The 23,042-nt window shown below is 53.3% G+C and overlaps 4 protein-coding genes across 10 annotated transcripts in view; 1 reads left to right on the top strand and 3 right to left on the bottom strand.

Moving 5' to 3' along the window:
* Positions 1-11: 11 nt before the first annotated feature.
* SDHAF1 (succinate dehydrogenase complex assembly factor 1) lies at positions 12-1,061 on the top strand (the record flags this gene model as incomplete). Its single annotated transcript, XM_006171709.2, is given in 1 exon segment — positions 12-1,061. A coding segment is annotated over 1 exon segment (283 nt), but the record flags the coding sequence as incomplete, so codon positions are not given.
* Positions 1,062-6,351: 5,290 nt separating this feature from the next.
* SYNE4 (spectrin repeat containing nuclear envelope family member 4) lies at positions 6,352-11,070 on the bottom strand. 3 transcript variants are annotated; one of them, XM_014585444.2, is made up of 8 exons: positions 10,582-11,070; positions 10,263-10,413; positions 8,965-9,108; positions 8,587-8,781; positions 8,265-8,504; positions 7,388-7,465; positions 6,668-6,726; positions 6,352-6,578 (listed from the first exon to the last, which is right to left on the bottom strand). In XM_014585444.2, exons 1-8 carry the CDS (start codon positions 10,707-10,709, stop codon positions 6,395-6,397), a joined length of 1,179 nt encoding a protein of 392 aa, XP_014440930.1. In that variant the 5' UTR covers positions 10,710-11,070; the 3' UTR covers positions 6,352-6,394. The 3 variants fall into 3 exon arrangements, with proteins under 3 accessions (XP_014440930.1, XP_006171740.1, XP_014440931.1); XM_006171678.3 differs by having other exon boundaries at positions 8,265-8,513; XM_014585445.2 differs by lacking the exon at positions 8,265-8,504.
* A 68-nt stretch (positions 11,071-11,138) lies between these two features.
* On the bottom strand, positions 11,139-17,002 carry ALKBH6 (alkB homolog 6, nucleotide demethylase). Of its 4 annotated transcripts, none has more exons than XM_006171679.3 (7): positions 16,921-17,002; positions 16,195-16,273; positions 15,810-15,878; positions 13,480-13,540; positions 12,961-13,112; positions 12,623-12,739; positions 11,139-11,574 (listed from the first exon to the last, which is right to left on the bottom strand). In XM_006171679.3, the coding sequence occupies exons 1-7, from the start codon at positions 16,962-16,964 to the stop codon at positions 11,311-11,313; spliced, it is 786 nt and encodes a 261-aa protein (XP_006171741.1). In that variant the 5' UTR covers positions 16,965-17,002; the 3' UTR covers positions 11,139-11,310. The 4 variants fall into 4 exon arrangements, with proteins under 4 accessions (XP_006171741.1, XP_014440932.1, XP_027625304.1 ...); XM_014585446.2 differs by lacking the exon at positions 16,921-17,002 and adding an exon at positions 16,382-16,690; XM_006171680.3 differs by having other exon boundaries at positions 11,442-11,574; positions 12,623-12,701; positions 16,921-16,987.
* Positions 17,003-17,394: 392 nt separating this feature from the next.
* The window catches only part of CLIP3 (CAP-Gly domain containing linker protein 3), a 19,899-nt gene continuing 14,251 nt past the window's right edge, over positions 17,395-23,042 (bottom strand). For both annotated transcript variants that reach the window (XM_006171681.3, XM_027769511.1), the window contains exons 10-14: positions 20,135-20,278; positions 19,943-20,066; positions 19,680-19,744; positions 19,321-19,393; positions 17,395-18,944 (exon numbers count right to left, since the gene is read on the bottom strand). In XM_006171681.3, the coding sequence (XP_006171743.1) occupies positions 18,890-18,944; positions 19,321-19,393; positions 19,680-19,744; positions 19,943-20,066; positions 20,135-20,278 (461 nt within the window). In that variant the 3' untranslated portion in view covers positions 17,395-18,889. The remainder of the gene's footprint in view (positions 18,945-19,320; positions 19,394-19,679; positions 19,745-19,942; positions 20,067-20,134; positions 20,279-23,042) is intronic.

The following is a 23,042-nucleotide window of genomic DNA, read 5'->3' on the forward strand; positions in this document are numbered from 1 at the left end:
CGGGGGAAGCGGGGTGCCGAGGCGCGGGTGCGGGCTGAGTTCCGGCAGCACGCCTGCCTGCCACGCTCCGACGTCCTGCGCATCGAGTACTTGTACCGCCGCGGGCGGCGCCAGCTCCAGCTGCTGCGCTCCGGCCACGCCACGGCCATAGGCGCCTTCGTGCGCCCGCGGGGCCCGAAGGAGGAGGAGCCGGGGGGCACGCGGGCCCCGGAGTCCCTCCCTGACGACGGTGACGGTTCAAGGAGCCTTCACGACGGCAAGGGGGCACCGGTGACCCGACCTGATGGTCGGTGACAGGCAGAGAAGAGAGCTCACTCTATGGCGCAGGGGGACCAGGGTGCCCGCCTGACTTTGTGGGGTATCAGAACTCATCTGAAGGAAGGTGAGAGGTCTTTAGAGACTGTTTCCACGGACTGGGGAAACGGGAATCCCTCCTGGCAACGTAAGGGCCTAGAGAGTCCCGTGATGGACGGTGAGAGATGCCCCACCTCTCCAGATGGCGCTGCGTGGTGACAGGTCACATTTCTTCCCCACCAGCGTCTGAGGTCTTAGGGTGGCCTGGATGTCAAGTTGTAATCTGTTTACCCGAAGGCATGGGGAGCCGGGATGCCCCTCTGATGGCCGGAGTTAGACGGAGGCACCCTTCTCTTGACCCCCAAGAACACACCCACCCCTGGCTCTCGGAGGAGCCTGGTCTTTAACTCTGAGAAGAGCAGACTTTGCTGAGTTTAGCAAGATGCCCTGAACGGTGAGAAGCGCTGAGTACCTGTTTGGAAAACTGTCTCCTTCATTGTGACAAACTAGGATCATGAGTAAGGAGCAAGGGGTCTGTCACTCCAGCTGATCAACTAAAGACCCCTCAAGACCTTTACTGGATGAAGCTGAAGGGCAGCGTACTTCTGTGACCCCCCCCCCCCTCAGGACAGCTGTTTAACAAAGGGAATAAAATTGGGGATGAGCTTACTTCCCTATTAATAGTCGTAAGGATTTTATGATCTGGAGATTTTTCACAGTGGTCATGCTAATCTGTATTTTCTAATTTTAGAATATGTAATGCCAAAGTGAATGTTCTGGGCATTTTTGAAAAGCCTCCCACCAACACACATACGCCCTGGGATGTGATCCTCTGTGAGGGGGTGCTTGTGGGGTGTTCTCTCTTCCAGGCTGGACCCCTCTAGGCTGGCACACTGCCTGAAGCAGATTCATGGAGGAGACTCTTCCTGGCTTCACCCCAAAGAGACCCTAGTTTACTCCTTAATGGAGGGTAGAAAGGTAGGAAAAGAGATGGAACTGAGGTGGCTGGTAACCCCTGGGGCAGTAGTGGAGCTCTCAAACCCTTTTCAGTATTTCACAAAGCCTGGGAACTTCTTTCTCAAACCTGGCTGAAGTTAACCCTTAGCTAAAAGTTGGGATTTTTGTCAGTAAGCCCCTGGGGCAGGGAGGGGAGATAGGCCCATAGACCATAGGCATAACCTTCCCATACCCCCATGTGGATCTTCCCCGGACATGCTTTGGGGTACTGCACTTTGCACCCCTAAGCTGTATTTGCACCCATGTCAGTTAAATAAATGGAAACTAGGCCAGCAAGAGACATAGTGGTAAAGGCGCTGGACTCCCATTACGTCAAACACAGTTCGAATCCTGGACCCAGCAGTTGGAAACACACCAGGCATGTGTGCGTGTGTTCTCAGAATCCCAAGAGGAGAATGGAGGAGAAGGGGTTGCGGCATGGTCATCCCCCTTGGGGAATGGTTTCTCACTTTCCCTCTTACTGTGTGTGTCTCTCTCTGGGGTGAGCACACATGCCCTAAGGCAAAAACCTCTATGAAAGAAAAGGGGAAAAAAACCAAAACCACAAAAGAGAAGAACAGCTCTCATAGCAAGGAGAGGTCCCAAATGGTTTGTAGGTGAAGTACTTTACACTGGGGTTTATATCTTATAGCCTGAATAGGGGGCCTGCTTTTTTAATAAGGAAGTGGGCATTAGAAAATAATTATACAGGGTCAGCAGGTAGCATAGTGGTTAAGGTACGAAAATAATTATACTGGGTCAGCAGGTAGCATAGTGGTTAAGGTATTAACACTTCCACATGGTCGACCACGGTTGTAGTCCTAGACTTGGCAGCTTGCTTTCTCACTTTGCTTCTCTGGTAAGTACAAGTGCCGTATGGCAAAATTTAAAAATGATAATAAATTATATAATTATATAATTCTTAAAAAAATGGTTATATTGTAGTCTGAGTGATTTATTACCCCATTCTTTGTGGGGTCAGCAGACCATAGCAGCAATCTGTACTTGTTAGAATGTTGTTGGTAAATAGAAACTGTTGCCCTTAGCTATAGTGTATTTGAGTCCTAATGCAGCCAGCTTTTGTTTGTGAAAACAGCCATTATGACTCCATCTTTTGTAAAGCTACCGTGTCTCTCTTTGGGCCTTGACCCTGTCTTTAAGTTTAAGATCCCTATCTCCTGCCTTATCTCTTTTTTTTGGGGGGGGAGGATTTTTGCTATAGGGCGCGTGTGCTTGCCAGACAGACAGAGAGACAGAAAAGCAAGAAATCACCCCCCGGGGGGATGGCCACGCTGCAATCCCTTCTCCATTCTCCTCTCGGGATCTTGGGCGGGCACGCACGCACACGCGCCCAGCATGAGTTTAAGCCACCGGGTCCAGGACTCAAACCGCGCTTGACTATGTGGTTGACCAGTGACATAGCCATTACGCTAACTGCTGGTCCCATCTCCTGCCTTATCTTAATTATTCTTCATCATGGGATCTGAGTCTTGTGTGACCATTCCTGACTGAGGGGCTCCCCCCACCCCCAGTAAGTTTATGTACCTTTAGCAATTAGAAATAAAATTATATTTGTGGCTCACATTGTATTCCCAGCAGACAGTACTATACAGGAGTCTGTGTGGTTATTTCCTTGCTATAGTATGCTCTGAAGGCATAAAATTATTGGATCGTTATCAGAAAAATCATGACTTTTTCTATGCAAGAATGCATCATGACTTTTCCAATGACCCAATAAAACACAATGACAAAGCTGTCTCTCTGATGTCTTCCTCAACTGCCCTGTTTAAATCGTACTTCCTTTCCCTTTGTCTGTTTGATTTTTCCCCTTAGCACTTGTCACCATCTGGCCTACCGCATATTTAATGTATTGTCAGTCTTCCCCTCTAGAATGTCAGCTTCACAGGACAAAGATTTCAGTCTTTTTGTTTCTTCAGTCCTTTTTTTTTGGAGAGGTTTTTGCTATAGGGCACGTGTGCTCGCCAGACAGACAGAGAGAGATAGAGAGATAGAGAGAAATCACCCCCCAGAGGGGATGGCCACTCCGCAATCCCTTCTCCTCCATTCTCCTCTCGGGATCTTGGACACGCACGCACACGCACCTGGCATGAGTTTAAGCTGCCGGGTCCGGGACTCGAACCGTGGTGACTACGTGGGAGTCCAGCGACATAGCCATTACACTAACTGCTGGTCCCTCTTCAGTCCTTCTTTAAAATTTGCTAGAGGGCACATATACTCGCTGGAGAGAGAGAAGTGAGAAAGCACCCCTTCCCCCGTAAGGGATGGTCAAGCTACAATCCCTTCTCCATTTCTCACTCCTCTTGGGAGTTTGGACAAGCATGCACACACACCCAACTTGTTTCTCAAGCCACTGAGTCTGGGACTTGAACCACATAGTCAGCCATGTGGGACCCAGCCACCTTCACCAGCACGCCACCAGCTGGCCCCCTTTCACTGTCATATTGCTGCTCCTTGACCAGGGCTCACAACAGTCAGCATTTGTATTTGTTAATGGATGAAACACACAGATTTGCTCTATTCCTGGGTCTCTTGAGTCAACGTTGCCAAGATTCTGACTGCAGTATTTGCTGGGGGTCCCAGAAAGTCCAAGCCTCCTTGGTTGGGGGCAGGTTTCTCCTAGGATTGGAAAGGATAGACCTGACTTTTCACTGAACCTGGAATCTTCCAGAATCTGCTGCTTCTCCCACCACCTCACAAGCCTTCCCCTACTTCTAGGAATAGCTCCTTGATATTTTTGGAAACCCATCCCTCCCCCATTTCCAGGCCTCATGGTTCAGGGAGGGTTGACAAAGGCCCCACCCAAGGTGCTGCATGTGACCTGAGCCAGGGAGCCAGCCTTGGGGCTTAGACTGGAACTACAAAGGAGTGACACTCCTCTGCTAACTTGTTGGGACATGTGACCAGAGGTTTTGGGGGACACTGTGGTCACCACTAGGATAGGAACACAGCCAGAGAGCTCTAGCTGTGCGTGAAGTCCTGAACTTCTCATTTACCCATGAAAACAAATTCTCCTTTCTGTTTAAAGTTGGTGAGAAATGGGCTTCAGGTCACTTGCTGCTTCTGAAGCCTCGGCCAGTGAGTTCCCCTCTGTGCTATTCCCATTCTGTTAAGTGGGGCTACCTCATTGGGTAGTTGTAAGAATTAGAGGAGAGGGGATCAACCTGGTAACATAGTGGTTAAACCAGCTCCTGTTGATCTCAGTTTGAGTCGCAGACACGGATTGAAAACCACCAGGTGCAAGGGCATGTGTTCCCAAAATTCCGAAAGGAGAAATGGAGGAGAAGGGATTGCAGCATTATCACTCCCTATGGGAGTGCTTTCTCATACCCCTTCCAGCCACCTCCATCTCTGTCTGTCTGGTGAGCACACACACCCTATAGCAAATTAAGCAAAAATAGAGGGGATCTCTGTTAAGTGGACGTCCAAGACTCAGCACAGGGCTCCTGCCTCTTTTTTTTTTTTTTTTTTTTTTCTCCGCACAGGGCTCCTTCCTCTTTTTTTTTTTTTTTTTTTTTGAGATTTTTGCTACAGGTTGCATGTGCTCTCCAGAAAGAGAGACAGAAAGCGAGAAATCATCTCCCAGGGGGGTGGCCATGCCGCAATCCCTTCTCCTCCATTCTCCTCTCAGGATCTTGGGCATGCACGCACACGCGCCCGTCGTGAGTTTAAGCCACCGTGTCCAGGACGTGAACTGTGGTCTACTACATGCGAGTCCAGCGACATAGCCATTACACTAACTGCTGGTCCCATCCTGCCTCTGTTTTTGAGTCTGATTTTGTTCCCATCTCTTGTCCCTCTACCTAAAGCTCTGGGACTGAGCCCTGACAATTCAGCCTGGTATCAAGACTCTGGGAAGGGGGAGGGGGGTTCACAGTCCTGGGCCAGTGATGGCCCAGCCCATAATATAGAATGTTTGAGCAGAACACCTGTATGGACAGGAGTCGGGGCTGTAGCAGGTGCTGTTAGCAGCTCACTCATCACCTGCCTCTTTCTCCCACTATCTCTAGCTTCCTGTGGCAAGAACCTGTGCTTCTTTTAAGCAGAAGCCTTCATGGGAAAGGCAGGTTCTTCCCCAAGAAGAGTCCTTAACAGTGAGAGATAGGAGCTGGCATATAAATGCCACAGCTAGGGGCCAACCGGTGGTGTGGTGGTTAAAGGTTCTGGACTTCCACATGGCTGACCATGGTTTGAGTCCCAGACCTGGCAGCTTGCTTGCTCACTTTCACTCTCTTTCTGTCTCTCTCTGGTCAAATTAAAATAATAATGATAATGAAGTTAAATAACTCTTAAATGCCACAGCTAGCCAGCCACGATGACACAGTAGGAGTGCCACCACACTGCTATGCTGAGGCCACATAGAACAGTCTCAGGTTCGTGTCTTGGGCTGCCTTGTACACTGAGAGTGAAGACATGCGAAACCATGATCGTGGCTGGCTAAGACGAGGATGGATCGTTGCATGAAGACCTTGTGGGTGTGTGTCTCTCACCCATTTATTTAGAAATAAATAAACTAAAAAAAAAAAAAAAAAATAGGGCCAGCCTATGGACCTGCATCCCACATGGCCGACTGTGTGGTTCAAATCCCAGACTTGGTGACTTGAAAAACACTGAGTGCATGTGCATCGTGCCCAAAGGAGGGAGAAATGGGAGAGAAATGATTACAGCATGACTGTTCCCCATGGCAATGGGGAGTGCTTTCCCACTTTCTCCACTGAACACACGTACCCTCTGGCAAACTAAAAGTAATAATACATGCCACAACTTCCTCACCCTTTGGATGGAACAACTTTGACTTCTGGTGTTCCACACAGTTCCTCAGAGGTCCCCAGAGAAGCAGCCGGCTCGCTAGCTCACCCAGTTCTGGCTTTTTCCCCTCCCAGGCTCATGTCCTCAACCCCCAACCACTGTCCCAATAAAAGAGCTTATGCTTGAATCTTTGTGTCAGGGTCTGGGAAAGCCCAAGATGGCTGGTTCAGTTCTGGGTCTGTCCAGACGTACCAGGGCCACATCCCATTAGTACAGTGCCAATGTCCTCACACATCCTTTGACAGTGCCATTTATTACGTGCACCTGAGCTGTGTACTCAGACTGGGGGGGGACCGTTGACGTAGCTGAGCATCAGGTAGGGAGTCCTGGCCAGTCGGGAGTGAGAGCAGCAGGGGCCCCCTGACAGGTACAGGAGCAATGTGGCACCCAGCAGGAACAAGACGACGAGGAGAAAGATAAGGAGGAAGGGCAGGGGCTGCCTGGATGCAGGAGCAGAGGCCCTAAGAAGGGAAACACAGTGTTACGAGTTATGGTGGCCGCCACCAGGGCCCCTTCTTCCACACCCCAGACCCGACTCCCAGCATCTCACCCAGGCTCCACCTCCAGCATCACGTCCTGGAGACTGAGACGTGCTTGCTGCTTCTTGTCCTAGGGGAGACAGCAGCGAGCAGCAGAATGGCAGCAAGGGACACTTCGTGTGGACTTCCACGTGCTAACACAGACTTATAGGGCTGGTCTTACTTCTTTGGCACCCTCTCTAGCCCCAGGACCCCACATGGACTGGGAACACCTTGACGTGTAGTAGATGTCTCTTGCTGCCTGTCCTCCACCCAGTCCCTCTTTCCTGATAACGGTGGCTCATTTGGAAGGTGGAATCCCCACTCTCAGACCTCCTGGTCTCGCGAAACTGGCTCCCACTTCCATAACTGGGTGCGTGACCCAGACCCAGCCAGTCAGAGCACTTCAGTTGGTTCGGAGATCAGCCCACAAACCCATGCCTGGGACTTGGGCTGTTGCTAGTAGGTCAGAGGCTCTCCCCTCCCCCTGGGGTGAGCAGGCCAGTGGGAAGTCAGTGTGCAGTGGCTGCAGCAGTCATTTTGCTAAGAAGGGAGCCATCATGGGGAAGGAGAGCCCAAAAGAGGGAGGGACAGAGCTCTGAGAGCTTCTGAGGTTCCGATTCAGTGCCTAGATTTTTCAGTTTCATGAACAAAACAGCACCCCCTTTTTTTGTGTTGTTCAGTTTTGGTTGGGTTTCTGTCACGGGCTATCAAGATTCCTGAGCCCTACACCTGGCTTGGGACCAGCTTACCTGAGGCCTTCGGAGCAGGGAGGTTCTTCGGTGACCTGCTAAGTGTTTCCGGTAGCTGAGGCCCAAGGCAAGCACGTCCTGTGGAAGAGACAGGTGTGTGGTTCTTGGAGAGCCACCAAGAGAAACATGTTTGGGGAGGGGGAATGTTGGGTAGGTTGTCATAGAGATGGATTCCGGGGCAATAGAGATCTCATGGGAGAAACAACGAGAGTGGCAGAACCAAAGAACCTATGAAAGGAGAGACATTATTTATTTATTCATTGAACTAATATTTAGAGTATCTATTACATGCCAGGCACTAGTCTAGGAGCTGGGGACACAGTGGGGATGGAAACAGGCAAAGTCTTGGCCTCCCAGGAGCTTCTATTCTAGCAGGAGAGAGAGCGCATCAATTAATAAAGAAGCGTATAAAGTAGATGGTGGCAAGTGCTGTTAGGAAACTGTGTAAGAAGAGCTGGTGTTTGGAGCCCAAGGCACGCTTCTAAGAGGTGATAGGAAAGGCTGGAATGGAGTGAGGAGGTGAGCAGGGCATGCAGCTGGGGGCTTGGAAATGGAAGTGAAGTTGGCATGTTTGTAGAAGCCCTAGAGTGCCTGGGTGTGCCTGTAACTCAGTAAGGGAGGGGCAGTGTGAGAAGAGGTGAGTTTGAGGATACAGACAGAGACAGACAGGAAAGAGGGGACCAATGAGACAGAGGGGGACAGAGACAGAGACAGATGGAGAGAGCAAGGAAAACATGGAGACACCAAGAGATAAGATAGAGGGGAATACAGCAGCACCAAGATGTCCTTGAAAGGAAAAGACAGTGCTAGAAGGTACACAGAGGTCCCCTGAGAGTGCCTGGTTGGGGAGGGGTCCCTAAAGGGGCACTGCTCTCACCTCAAGGTCTTGTCCTCGCTCCTGGAGACCCCTATGGCCACACAGCTCACAGGGAGCCCCTGGTGTCCGAGCTGCCTTTTGGCTCAAGGGCTCAAGGCGTCCAACGTCCCCTGCTGGGTCCCACTCCAACTCTGCAGGAATGGGGAGGCCACCGGGTGCCCAGTGCCCCCAGATCCCACTAGGTTCTGGCCCATCTGAATCCCCCTCAACCTCCAAGTCTTGGTCCAGCACCTTGGCCTCCTTGAACACCTGGGTTAGAGGATATGCGTCATGGGCGTTGTGAGATTGGGTCTGGGCCAGGGACCTCCAGGGTGGGCCGTACCAGGCTGTAGCTGACCAGCTGGGCCTGCAGCTGCCAGAGCCGTTGGAAGATGGCATCTCGGTGGGCTCCAAGGGCCCTCAGGATCTGCTCCAGGGACGCCCAGGTTCGAGGCTCACTCTGCCGGGCCAGTCCCTCACCAAATGCTAGCAGTGCATCCACACGCTCAGCTGCCCCTCGTAGATCTTCCTGTAGGGCCTGGGGACAATGGTTGGACATCACCCCACACACCAGGGATGCCAGAGGCTCTGCACCTGGAGTCTCCCCCACCCCATTTCTCATCCAGAGACCTGGGACATGTAATAAACCCATTTTCAACCCAGAAAGCTGGCACCCACTTCTGAGGCCCCACCTCCCACACCCCGGCCTCCCCCTGCCCACCTGTAGCTGGACCATCCTGCTCTGGGCCAATACCCAGCGCCCCGGGCCTCTCTCCAGGTCCTGCAGCCGGAGACCCAGCCCCAGTAGACAAAGGTGCAGGCTGTCCTGCTCGGTCTCCAATACCTCCAGGCCAGAGATGGTGTGCTAGAGAACACCGAGGGCTAGTCAGGACCGGCGGGCCAAGATATTATGCCCTCTCCCATTGCCACCCTCCTTCTTGCAGGCTTCTGCTTTCTGGATGCTTCTCTGTAGCGGGGTCCACCTCTGGGTCTATGCCAGGGCTGCTCTCTCCTGTGGGCCTTCTCCATGGAGCCAAGCTTGGGGACATCTAATTTAAGGTCTCCAGGTTTTCAAGGCTCCTGGAAACCTGGATATGTGAGGGCTGGGGTCTGGAAAGGGAGGGGGTGATGGGTCTGGGTACCCCCAGTAGCCATGCAGCTGCATCAGGGGCCAAGATTAAATACTTCCCTCCTAGTGGTTCAAATATTGGAATGCACTCCCAAACTGATTGGTAATGGAACATTTTCCAGAACATTCTTCCTCCCACAAATGCCCAAGGCCTTTCCAGAATCATCACCTCGTCCCTCCCATGTGCAGGAACAGATTCTGGGGGACACAGAGGAGGTGTGGGCTAGTGCAGGGGTCTGTTCACCTTGGCTCACCTCACCGTGTCTGCCCCCTGCTGGGTCCTCATGGGAAGAGGGTGTTGGCAGTCTTGGGGAGCCAGCGGTGGGCTCGGTGCCCTTCAGCCCACCCTGGAAGTGATCAGGAGGATCGGAGGAGTCCTGCCTCAGTTTCTGGGCCTGCTCTGGCCTGGGAGATATTATGCCCTCTCCCATTGCCACCCTCCTTCTTGCAGGCTTCTGCTTTCTGGATGCTTCTCTGTAGCGGGGTCCACCTCTGGGTCTATGCCAGGGCTGCTCTCTCCTGTGGGCCTTCTCCATGGAGCCAAGCTTGGGGACATCTAATTTAAGGTCTCCAGGTTTTCAAGGCTCCTGGAAACCTGGATATGTGAGGGCTGGGGTCTGGAAAGGGAGGGGGTGATGGGTCTGGGTACCCCCAGTAGCCATGCAGCTGCATCAGGGGCCAAGATTAAATACTTCCCTCCTAGTGGTTCAAATATTGGAATGCACTCCCAAACTGATTGGTAATGGAACATTTTCCAGAACATTCTTCCTCCCACAAATGCCCAAGGCCTTTCCAGAATCATCACCTCGTCCCTCCCATGTGCAGGAACAGATTCTGGGGGACACAGAGGAGGTGTGGGCTAGTGCAGGGGTCTGTTCACCTTGGCTCACCTCACCGTGTCTGCCCCCTGCTGGGTCCTCATGGGAAGAGGGTGTTGGCAGTCTTGGGGAGCCAGCGGTGGGCTCGGTGCCCTTCAGCCCACCCTGGAAGTGATCAGGAGGATCGGAGGAGTCCTGCCTCAGTTTCTGGGCCTGCTCTGGCCTGGGAGGTAGGGGACATCAACAAGTCTCATTTTCCACACCTCCCTAAGCCCACCCCTAGCCCCTTGCCCTCCCCAGGGGCTCATTGCCACAGTATCTCCTGTGCTGGTTGGCCCCTGCCCCTGCCCCCTTCCTCCTGGGACCAAGTTTCCCAAGCCCCAGCCCCCACCTGGTTCTCTCCTCTCCAGATGCAGGGCAGATGACGCAGCCAGCAACATTCAGCTCCCTAGGGGCTCCCGGGGGATGGGGGGAGGACTCTGGGGGTAGTCTAGGGCCCAGAGATGGGGACAGGGCCATAGCTGAGGGCCTGGGGACAGAGTCAGGTGAGGATACCCAGTAAAAGCCTTTTCCCAGGCCAAGGGTGCTCACTCCAGACCTCCTCAACGACTTACCCAGGCCTGAGGCTGCCGAAGAGGCCCAGGGCCAGGCTTGCTCCACCCCTTCCTAGAACCTGGACCCAGGTAATTTGATGCCCAGCTCAGGTGACAGCAGAGCCACTTAACTCCTTCCTCCCTAGAGGAACCCCTAGCTAAACCTCTCTGGATCACCCCACCCCATCGCAAGGGGTGGCAGATGTAACTCTCCCCCCAAGAGCCCTGGCTTCTGCTCCACCCAGCGACCCATACGTCTGTCCCCAGGGGCTACTTCCTGTATCACGGTCCCAGATGCAGCACCCCTCTGGAACCCAAGCTTCTGCCTCCCACTCCAAAAAAATCGAAACCAAGGAAAGATGTTTTTGGTTTATTGGGAACGGGATTTTCTCTTGTGGTTCCCACAAGATAACTGGGAAGATAAATAAACCAAGGGAGCTGCCTCTTCCCCAGGGTTCCCAGATCAGAGCTGAGGCCACCCGGAGGGGGCAGGAGGCGGGAATCCCAGCGGCCCTGAGGCCTGGCAGTCACTTGCCGAGCAGGAGGCCAGTGCGCAGCACGCGAGGCACGCGGCGGATGGTCAGTGAAACGCGGGTGCCGCGCACCAGGCAGGCTCCCGGCAGCGCCGACGGGCAAGCGGCTGCATTGGGCGGCAGGGAGGCGCTGTCGAGCGTGTCTACGCGGGTTGGAGCTATGCCGTGGAGGAGGCGTGTGTAGGCGGAACCACGGAGCACCAGCAGGCTGCGCGGTTCCAGCAGCAACGAGGTGGTGGGCTGGGGCGGGGGCCGGGGCTGCGGGGCAGGCAGGGGATAGTCAGTGGATCTCCAGAGGTCAGAGGGTGGGCGACAGGGCAGCCGGCTTCGGGGGTCAGCAAGTTCTCAGGAGGAAAGCCTGAGGAGCAAGCATCTTTGGGGACCCAGGAATGAAAACGGGTGACCTGGAGCTGGGGCTGCCCTGAAGGGAAAAGCCCCTCCGGAGGGGGCAGAACTAGGCTGCAGACGGGGCTACACAGGGCCAGCAGGCATGAGAGCGGCAGCTGGGACCTCCCTGGTGTGGGCCCCAGACCCCGGGGCACCTGCGCTGGGCTGAGAACTACTGCCCTCTCGTGGTGGGGACAGAGATAAGGCCAAGATGGGGGTGGCGCTATTCCAGGACACTGGGGTGTACTGAACACTGCACAGCAGGAGGGGTGTCACAGCAACAGAAGCAGGGAGAGGTACAGGGAAAGCCCCAAGGAGCAGAGGGCCAGGGTGTCCAGGGGCGCTTCTGTGAACACTGGGGTGTCAGAAAACATTACTAAAAAAAGAAGGTGCTGTCAGGATACCTGGGGGAGCGAGTGAGAAATCTCTGAGCAGCCAGTCAGGCAGTCATGTGTGGAGGGGACAAGAACCTGAGGGTACCCTGTACCGAAGACCACTACTGGAGTGGCAGGATTGTCACCGTTAGGGTGCCTGGTGCAGGGGGCAGAGGACTGGGAGGACAGTAGAGTGTGTAAGGATGTCAGTGTCTGCTGAAATACTGGGGCGCCCTTCCTGGAGTATACGAGTACTCTGGGCTGTAGGGACACCCTGAGCATGTGGGGGCGGGAGTTCTGTGGGGTGCCAGGAACATCCATTCAGCAGGGAGGGGTACTGGGTTGTCTGTGGATTATCATGGTGTTTAGGGTACTCTGCAAGCAAACAGCTTAGGTGTCTGGAGGAGTTGGGTGTATCCCGTCAGAGGACAGGGGAAGGTGTTTGGGAGCCAGGAGTATCCCAAAGGCAGGTGAGATGGGGCATGTCGTAGGATGTGGGATGCTGGAGCACCCACAAATGGCTGGGACACTATCTCAGGGCCCACCTGTTCTGTAGGGTCATCATCCTCAGGCTGTCGCGGCTCGTAGAGGTCCAGCATGGTGTGGGAGCCCAGGCTGATGGTGCTGACGGTCGGGTAGTACAGTGGTCCATCCTCGTGGGGCTGGGGAGTGGGCACCAGGGCTGGGCGGGGCAGGAGTCCATACCCCCCACCCTCGGGTTTCAAGGGAGGCTCCCAAGCTGGGGACAGGACATGAATGCCAGGGTGGGGTGCATGGCTGCTCGCTGAGTGTGAGGGTGGGTGAACATGGTGCTGCCCATGGTAGCTCAGAGGTCTGGGGGAAGGCTGATACTGTGGGGGTCTGGATGAGAGTATGAGGTTACCATGATGCCCTCCCCAGGCAGATACTGGTTCACGAGGACATGGTTAGCTGGGAGACCCCCAAAAAGGCTGAGATCAGACACTTTGTCCACGTAGCGCTGGAGCCATGGGGGCAGCCGTTCAGGGACCATCCCCCGGGGATGGGGGAGCCCACCTGGGGAACGCAATGGGATTCTGACAGCACCCAACCAAGGAGCCCTGGCACCTGGAGACCCCATTAGGGATATCCCAGTGGTTGGAAGCACCCTGACCCCCCTCAAGGATCCCTGACCCTTTGGAGATTGCCAGTGGGCCCTTCAAAGGTTTCCTGACTTCTCTAGACCACTGGGCCCTTTGGGAAACTCCCAGCTCACCAAGATATCTGTAACCTCTCAGGCCCTCCAATGATCCCTCAGAATCCTTCTGGCCCTTGGGATGCCTGGGACCCTCAGGAACCCCCATTTTCTTGAGACCATTGTATCTGAGGCTCCTACCCCAGTTCACATCCCAGAACCACCCATGCCGCAGCCAGGAACACTTACCCCAGTTCTGTAACTTCCTTCCAGAGAGCTGAGTCCACTTTGGCTTTGGGGCATTGAAAACCTAGGAGGTGGGAAAGGGGTCACTCTTTTTTCAGGACCATCCCTCCATGATTCTCCCACACAGGCCAACACGGGGGCCTTTACCTGGGGTGGAGGTGGGTCATCTCAGTATCTGAGGGGTTGTTCTCTGGGGTCATGTGTTCTCAGGGCTTTGTTTTTCTGGAGAGGCCTTTGGCCCCAAAGCCCATCTGTCTACCAGGATTGAGGAAAGGAACCAGGACTACACAAGTGCTTTACTCAGTCTACTGGGGCCAGTCTCTAATTTCCTGATTCCTGAGCTATTTGAGCACAGTCTGAGCTCTGGAACCTCCTTGTTCCTATTGCCTGGGGGGGGGGGGGGGGGGCTAAACGGGCTTCTCAGTACAGCAAAAGTACTTTGAAAATCTTCACTGCTGGGACCAGCAGGTGGTGTGGTGGTTAAGGCACTGGACATTCCCACATGGCTGAGTACTGTTCGACCCCCGGAGCTGGTGGCTTTCTTTTCTTTTCTTTCTTTCTTTTTTTTTTTTAAAGAATTACTTAATTTTATTTATTCATTAACTTATTTTAGTTTGGCCAGAGAGAGAGACACACAGACAGAGAAAGAGAGAGAGGGAAAGCAAGAAAGCAAGCTACCAGGTCCAGGACTCGAACCATGGTCAGCCATGTGGAAGTGTCTAGCACCTTAACCACCATGCCACCTGCTGGTCCCAGGACCTGGTGGCTTGCTTTCTCACTTTCCCTCTTTCACTCTTTCTCTGTTCTAGCTGTTCAAATTAAAAATAAATAAATAAATAAATGAAAATTAAATAAATAATTCTAAAAAAAAAAAAAAAGAAAAGAAAACCCTTCACTCTAAGAGCCCATGGGTAAGAATGGGCTATTGCAATCCAAGAATTCTATATCCTAGTCAACAATATCCTGTCTCTTCATGGTTATGGGGCTAGACTTGGCTATTTTGGCCTAGGGATTTTTTTTTTTTTAATTTTGCAGGAGGATGCATACACTCAGTAGAGAGACAGAGAGGGAAAGTGAGAAAGCACTCCCCATAGGGAATGATCGTGCTGCAATCTCTTCTACATCTCTGCCTATTGTCAAGCCACCGGGTCCAGGACTTGAACTGTGCAGTGGACCATGTGGGATCCCGTCTCCTTCATCTCCATGCCACTGGCTGGCCCCCAGGGATTCTAAGATTTGTACATTTTTCAGTTCTAAGAATGGGCTGGAAAGGGCAATCACGGCGTAAGAGTCTGTTCCGTAGCTAAACTTGATTGACCTCTGTGGGAACATCTGTGTGTAACTAGGACTGTGAGGCTGCAAAGGACTGTCCCAGTGCAGACTTTGAGCTTTATGAATTCTTCTTTCCCCAAACCTCAAGAACAGAACACAGGCTGGGCCATCTTGGAATAGGTGGTCTGTTCCCGAGTCCTTGTTCCTAAGACTCTGGGTCTATGCTGAGCTATCTTGGCACAGGGAAGAGTTGACTCTGTAACATTCTGATTCCTAAACTATCTCAGCACAGAAATGGGAATGCTAAATTCTTCATTCCGTAATCTCAGGGGGCTGGACTGGGCTCTCTCAGCATGTTTATAACCTTATTTTCTTTCTTTCCTTTCCTTTTTTTTTTTTTTTGGTTTGCTATAGGTCACATGCACTCACCAGAGACCAAGAGGGAGAGAACGTGAGAAAGCATTCCCCAGGGAGATAACCATCCCTTCTCCTCCATTCTCCTCTCAGGACTTTGGGCACACACACACACACCACGCAGCATGTTTTTCAAACCACCAGGTCCAGGACTTGAACTATACAGTTGGCTATGTGGGATCCAGCTGCCCTAACGACCATGCACCTGGCTGGCCCTATAACCTCTTTTCCTCTGAAAAATCAAGATTGGACTACCTCAGCACAGAAAGTTTGAGCTCTGGAACATCTTTGCTCCTCAGACACTGGGGTTACATTGGAGTATTCCAGAACAAGGAATCTAATCTCAGTAACATCCTCATTTTGGAGGCCTGACTGGGCTTTATCCATACAGGGAGTCTAAGCTTCAAGATAACCATCACCTTGCAAAGAATCAGTTTGGTTCCCACTAGACTTCCTAGAAAAGGAGGCTTTTTCTAAAACTCCCTAGCAGGTGCTGAGAGAGGGACAGGGAGGATGGGAGAGATGCTGTATGATCGTCTCCTTTCTGCTAGGATCATCACTGAATCCTTGGCGTTTCTCGTACAGGGCCTGGGGTCTGGGAAGGGATATGAGAAGGGGGAAACAGACCAGAAGGGCATTGTGGTCACCTGTCGAAGCAAATACTCTTCCTCTTCTTTGGAGATGAAGTCAGGGACATAGTAAATTACAGGCGGTGCCTAGAATAGAGAGACCCCCTGAAGGTGTAGCCCACCAACCCATGCAGGGTCCCCATCATTGCCAAGCAACCTCTCTCTCTCTCTCTCTGGAAAGAGGCTCGGGATGTCTTCAGACAGAACAGGTCTGAAGTTGAGGGATTAATACCCATTCCGGGTGGGAGTGGGGAGAGAGTGGGGCTGGACTCTGAGGGTAAGAATGAATTTGCAGGGAGGGGGTAGTCCCAGCTCACAAACCCAGAAGCCAACCTGCCTATCCCACACCACCTTCCACCCTCTAGTCCCCACCTTCACCCTCTGCGTCCCCAGTCCTGACAACCTGCTCCACCCTGAATGGTTCCAAGGATGGGACCCTGGCGTCCTGCTCCTCCATTGACATCAACTCCTTGCACCTAGTCCTGTGGGGAGGGGAGGACATGCTGAAGTCACTAAGCATCCCACGCTCAGCTTTCCTCCTCATCGTAGGCTAGAGCCGTGCCCTAACCTCACCGTTTTGTGAAACTTACTGGGTCTCTAAAACCCGAGTCCTTGGCATCTCAAAAGCCGCAGAGCGCAGCCCCCCGAGCTCACTGCGTGGACACAAAAAACATCCAGACACTCCTCCCAAACGCTTTCCAAGGGCCATCCAACTACACGTCTGCCTTCTCAATCCTCACAGAGAACATTCTCTGACCCCAGAGCTCCTTTAAACACCTAACGTGAGACCTTGCTCCAGGCGAGAGACCATGGGCTCGGCCATCTGACAACATCCAAGGCCCCATGGACCCTCCTCCGGCCCGTACTCGTTCAGATCTCCCATTCTGGAGCATTGTTCCCCAGTCCGAGCCTCCTCGGATCCCCCCACTATGAATTCCTTCAGACTTCCCTTTCCAAGCCCCCCTTCTCCCCAGCACCTTTGGACTTTTAGCCCTGAATCCGACTCTTCTCAAAACCCTCAGATTCCGGCTCCGAGTCTTTTAGGGATCCCACTGTGAGATTCCCCGGATCGCCACCCTCAGCTCTCCTAGACACCCATCTATGCGCCCCGGGCATCCCCCAAACTGACCGTCCACCAGCGTCCCCTCCAAATTCCAAATTCAACACCCGCATCCCCTTCCCAGCTGCTTCCGCCCCACACTAGTGACGAGAGTCCTCAGGCCAATGGGAGCTCTCAGACGCCTTAAGGGCCCGCCTTCCACCCAATCGGCGCGCGGCTCAGCATTCGGCCGCCCCTGGCCTCTCGCTCAGGGATAGGCTGCGCCTCCGGCCTCCGAGACACTGGGAACCTGCTGGGGATGGGTCTTCTGGCGCCGGCCAACCAGAACCGCAGAGCTGAACCCATCCATACCGCCGAGTTGGCTCAGATGGGCGGTGCAGCCGTGGCCATGGCGGGAAGGACGCCAGAGGCTGTTCGGACTCCCCCCAGGCTAAACCACCATGCCCTTGCCGCTGGAAGGCGACAATGAAGGGAGGGCTTCTTCCATCCTCCCCTTGCAGGGATACTCATGGGGCAGCAACCCGCAATGACCGGACGCAGACAGGCCATAGAAACGTCTTTATTGAAGAGGGCAGGGGTCATGCTGTTCGGGGACATGCAGTGAAGGGGCAGTCGTGAGCTGTCCTTGGTAGTCAGGGCCCCAGGTCCACCCTGGACCCCGTGGGCCTTCAGGTTCTTCCTCAGGCTGTTGATCAGGCCCAGGTGCTACAAGGTCCTTTGGGGCCAGTGACTCAGATATGTATCTCGGACCTGTGACCAGAACATAGATTGAAATGGGGGCTCCAGATTTTGGGATCCTCTCAGGGCCTGGGGGCCCCTCCATATAGTAAGATGGAGACTTTAGGATTGGGGGTTCCTTTGGGGCTGGGGCTCTTGGAATTTGGGTGTCTTGAGATCCATGGATTCAGGGCATTGATGTCCTCCAGTTTCCAGGGATGAGATTGTTGTTTGGAGTCTCTTGGTGCCTGTGAATAGAGCTTGAGGTACCCTGGGAGCCTGGAACGTGATCCTGACTAGTCTCCTCCATCCCAGGCACAAGAACATCATGATTGGGGTTTTCTGGGGGCTTAGGACTAGATTTTTAAATTTGGGATTCCCTGGGGATTTTAGGAAGTATATGATTTGGGGGTCCTGGGAGTTAGGACCTTAGGAGTCCTCTAGTGGCTATAGGGTTTAGGGGCACATGAAGTTAGGGACATATGTACTCTGGGGTTTGGGATTCCCAGAGTCTCAGAATGGGGCCTCTAAATTTTGGGGTTCCCCAAAGGGATAGTCATTAGTTAAAAAATAGAGAATTTTCTGGGAGCCTGGCCAGCACAGAGGCTATGGGCCATGTGGGGTGGGCTTCATACAAGGCACTGGGGGTTTCTCAAGGGTGCAGTGAATAGGAAGACTTGGAGGTCCTGTAATTAGCACTTCCAGGACTCTTTTAGTGTCTGTAAATTGGAGGTGACAGTGGGCTGGTTAAGGTGGGTCTCTTCTTGAGGGGTAAGAACAAAGGTCTCGGGATGGAAGGAGTCTCTGGTGTTGGCATGTAAGGGCTTTGGGGAAACCGTGGTGGGTCACAACATCTCAAGAGGATTGATGTTAAATGGGGGATAGCAAAATGAAGGTCTGTTACTCTGGAAGTGTGACCTATATTAATTTCAAGGGGACTGGGGTGGGGGGAATCCTTGTTAATGGTGGAGTTTCTGATCTAGTGATGAGGGACTCAAAAATGTTTAGTTGTAGAGCATTATGTGGAGAGGGTCACCGTCATTTGGGGTGATGTAAAAATCTGTTCATCGGGGGGGAGGTCTGCTCTGAGGGGCTGGACTAGCCTGAAGGTGCTACTCAGGGAATCTCTGGGTGACAAGGGGTTATTTGGGGGTTATCATGGGGGAAATCTGTTAATAATGGGGCCTCAGTGATCGAGGGCTGGCTAATGGGGATCTCTATTCTGGATGTGTTACTGGGAATCTATCTCAGGGTGACTTGGGGGCTCCTTGTGTCAGGATGCTAGAGGGGACTCTGTCTCTTTGTCGGATATCCAGGGCCTCTAAGACTGCATCTCCGCCCTCAGCATCCAGGGAAACCAGCAGCAGAAGAGCAACCTGTTGAGGAGGAGAACCGGGTCACACCCTGATGTGGGTGCAGGAGCCTCTGGCTCCCTCACCCCCTTCCTGCCCCTCCAGTGGCTGGGATCTGGCCTTTGTGGACTCCACCTTTACCTCTCTGCCCGTGTCTTCTTAGGCTCATGTGTAGTGGAGTGTTCTGCTTCCTTTACCTGCCCCCTCAAAGTGGGAGCCACCAGAATTCAGCCTGAGGCCCTCTACCCTAAAGGCTGTTTCTGGGCATGCTTACAAGTCACCGGTTTCCTGGCCTCTATTTCCAGCCCCAAGCAGAGCTCCAGGCTGCTGTGTCCTGTGGCTTTGTGGGTGCCTCTCCCTGAATGTCCCATGGGAGAGAGGACAGGGCTTGGCCACGCACCTGGAGATAGAGTTCTCTGATGCGATGTCCTTTGGGGTCCGGACTGTTGTGAACGTGCGTTTGGGCTGCGTCACTGGAAAGGAGGGCAGGGTCTCAGGTGAGAGGATTTTAGACTGCCCCATGTTCTCAGTACCCACCCAGACTCCTTGTCATTAATACCTATCCATGTCCCTACCAGTACCTACCTGGATACCACCCTATAGTACCTTTTCCCTTTGGGGCCATGTCTCATCATTTTCCTGGACTCCATATCCCCAATAAAGTACCAGAGATTCTGTCACCAGCACACACCTGGGACCCCATGACCGTCCTTTCATCCCCAGACCCACATTCCTCCTCACACCCTACCCCCAACTCACTTGTTACTTGATGCACTTTTTTGGCTCCAACACTATCTCCAGGGGGATCGGTGGATCCGCCAATCCTGAGGAGACACAAGGGGTGACAGAAGTCAGAGCCACAAGAGGCCAGGGTCTGACTGGGAGCTGAGCCCCAGGGGGCCTAGGAAGAAAGAACTAGCATGTGGGAGGTTATCCCTGGTGTCCTGCTGGTCCGAGGACAGGAGACCTTCTGTGGGGATCAACCCTGATGCCCAGGGCTGGAGGCTGCAGTTTGGGCTCACCTCTGAATACGGGATGCTGGCGCGAAGACCCCGTGCTTTGGGGGGCAGGTGAAATATCGGACGCCAAAGACAGAGCCATCATGCTTGCCCGTGGGCTGGTCGAGCTCAATGCCATACCAGTAACCTGCAGCAGGAGAGTGTCAGCATGCCTGCAGGCCCCGCCTGCCTCCCAGCCCAGAGGTCCCTCCTCACCCGGAGCAAAGTCTGTCTTCCCATAGAAGCGCACGATCCCCTGCTTCTGGCCTGCAACCAGGACCTGGTCTCCAACCTCGGCCTTAGCTCCCTCACGTTGCTGCAGGCTGCCCAGAGATGGGGATGATGGGGACTTCTTCTTTCCTGGGGAGAGAGGGTGCAGGGGGTAGGGGTGGAGCCCCAGATGCCAACCTTTGGGGACCCTCTGCCACCTGGAAATCTCCAAGGCAGAAACCTTGTCCAATCAGAGAAACTCCAGAGACTTCCCCAGAATTGGGTGGTGGGGGAGAGCTTTGGATTTAAAGGGAAACTGAATCTCAGATGCTTGAGAACCAAGAGAGGGGCTTTAAGCCTGAGACGAAACAGCTCAAAACCTGAAGAACCCTTAAATATTTACTCAAAGCTGAGGATACATGGGTCCAAAGAAAAACAGACAGAAGTCGAGAATCCAGAAATAATTGCCTCTTTTTCTTTGTCTTTTTTTTTTTTTTTTTTTTTTTTTAAAGATTCTGGCTATAGAGTGCATGCATTTGCTGAAGAGAGAAAAAGAGGGGTAAAGTGAAAAATCATCCCCTAGGGGGGTGCCATGTCACAATCATTCTCCTCTTGGGATTTTGGGTGTGCAGAAACACATGCTGGACATGATTTTCAAGCTGCCAGGTCCGGGACTCAAACCATCGAGTCAGCTATGTAGGATGCTGGCATCCTAATGACCATGCTACTGTCTGGCTCCCCCCCAGAAACTGTCCTGTTAAGATGAAATAGGGGGAGGGACCAGCATTTAGCGTAATGCCTATGTCGCTGGACTCCCATGTAGTCAACCGCGGTGCGCATCCTGGACCCGGTGGCTTAAACTCACGCCAGGCGCGTGTGCGTGCGTGCCCAAGATCCCGAGAGGAGAATGGAGAAGGGATTGCGATGTGGCCATCCCCCCTGGGGGGTGATTTCTCGCATTCTGTCTCTCTGTCTGTCTCTGTCTGTCTGGTGAGCACACGCGCCCTATAGCAAAAACCTCTCCAAAAAAAAAAAAGATGAAATAGGGGGACCAGAAGTTAGTGTAAGGGCTATGTCACTGGACTCCCATGTAGTCGACTGAGGTTCGAGTCCCGGATCCAGTGGCTTAAACTCACACCGGGTGCATGTGCGTGCGTGCCCAAGATCCTGAGAGAAGAATGGAGGAGAAGGGATTGAGGCGTGGCCACACACACACACACACACACCCTCCCCGGGGGGTTATTTTTCACTTTCTGTCTCTGTCTCTCTCTGTCTTTTTGGTGAGCGCACACATCCTATAGCAAAAACCTCTCCAAAAAATTAATAAATAAAAAAAATAAAAAAGATGAAGTGGTGGGACCAGCAGTTGGCATAATGGCTATGTTGCTGGACTCCCATGTAGTTGACCGTGGTTCAAGTCCCGGACCTGGTGGCTTAAACTCACACCAGGTGTATGTGTGTGTGTGTGCCCAAGATCCCGAGAGGAGAATAGAGGAGAGGGGACTGCAGTGTGGCCATCCCCCTGGGGAGTGATTTCTCACTTCCTGTCTCTCTGTCTCTCTGTCTCTTTCTGGGGAGCGCACACACCCTACAGCAAAAACCTCTCAAAAAAAAGATGAGGTGGGAGTGGGTCTGAGAGTAAGTTATGAAACTCAGATTCTTTCCTAAAGCAGGGAGGACACTTTGGGCCTGACAGGAAAGCCAGTCACAGAAGGCAGGGCATCCACAGGTCTCTCCAGGAATTGAGTGAGGCAAGTACTGAGCAGTGAGACACTGAGTCACGGAAGTCAGGAGCTCAGACCTGACCCTCTAAATCTAGTTTTAGTCAAAGGAGAACACGAGTCTCAGAAGCCAAGGCAACCACAGAACATCCCCAAGACTGGCTCTTCCCACCCCCAGGGCTCTCCTTTCTGACCTTTGTGTTCCCTGCGGCCTTTGCCGGTGACACGGGAGAAGTCCATCCGGGGAGTCCGGGGCGTGGAGGTGACAGATGAGGGGGGAGCATCCACAGCCTTGGAGATCTTGGACACCGAGGCAAAGAGACCTGGGGGGACACAGCCTGGGCTTGGAGCTGTCCAGACCTTTGCCCTGGGCCGTGCCCTCACTCCGTAGCCCGTTACACAGTCAGCAGCGTTAGAACTACCGCATGGACACCCACCCACACCCCCCGGGCCCCAGGGGAACTGACCCTGCTTGGGAGGGCAGATGAAATACCGAACGCCCCCAACACTGCCATCGTTCTTGCCCTCAGGTTCATCCAGCTCCACGCCCACCCACTGGCCACTGGCGAACTCTGTCGTCCCGCAAAACCGCAGCGTGCCCGTCTGGAGAGACAAGGGAGGATACGATTTGAGAGGAGGCCTTGGAAGGTCATGGTGGACTGATGGCATACAGGCAGCATGATGGGGTGGATGAGGGAAGCCTGAGCTCAAATCGCAGCCCAGACATGACCATTTACTGGCTCTATGACTTAACTTCTCTGTGGCCCAATGTCCTCATCTACAAACGGTGAAGAGAATTGCTTGCTACAGAGCCGCCCTGTCTGATACAGTAAATAGGGACTAGCTGGCCCAGCCATGGTGGCGCGGCAGACACAATACTTTACAAAACTAGAAGCCAAGGGAACCAGCAGTTAGCCTAATGGCTATGTCGCTGGACTCCCACGTAGTCGACCGCGGTTCGTGTCCCGGACCCGGTGGCTTAAAACTCACGCTGGGCGCGTGTGCGTGTGTGCGCAAGATCCCAAGAGAATGGAGGAGAAGGGATTGTGGTGTGACCATCCTCCCTGGGGGGTGATTTCTCGCTTTCTGTCTCTCTGTCTCTCTCTGTCTAGCAAGCACACATGCCCCATAGTGAAAAACCTCTCCAAAAAAAAAAAAAAACCCTATAAACCAATCTACAGCACCAGGGGTAC

This window comes from Tupaia chinensis, unplaced genomic scaffold, assembly GCF_000334495.1.
Source record: "Tupaia chinensis unplaced genomic scaffold, TupChi_1.0 Scaffold149922_1, whole genome shotgun sequence".
NCBI classification, from domain to species: domain Eukaryota; kingdom Metazoa; phylum Chordata; class Mammalia; order Scandentia; family Tupaiidae; genus Tupaia; species Tupaia belangeri.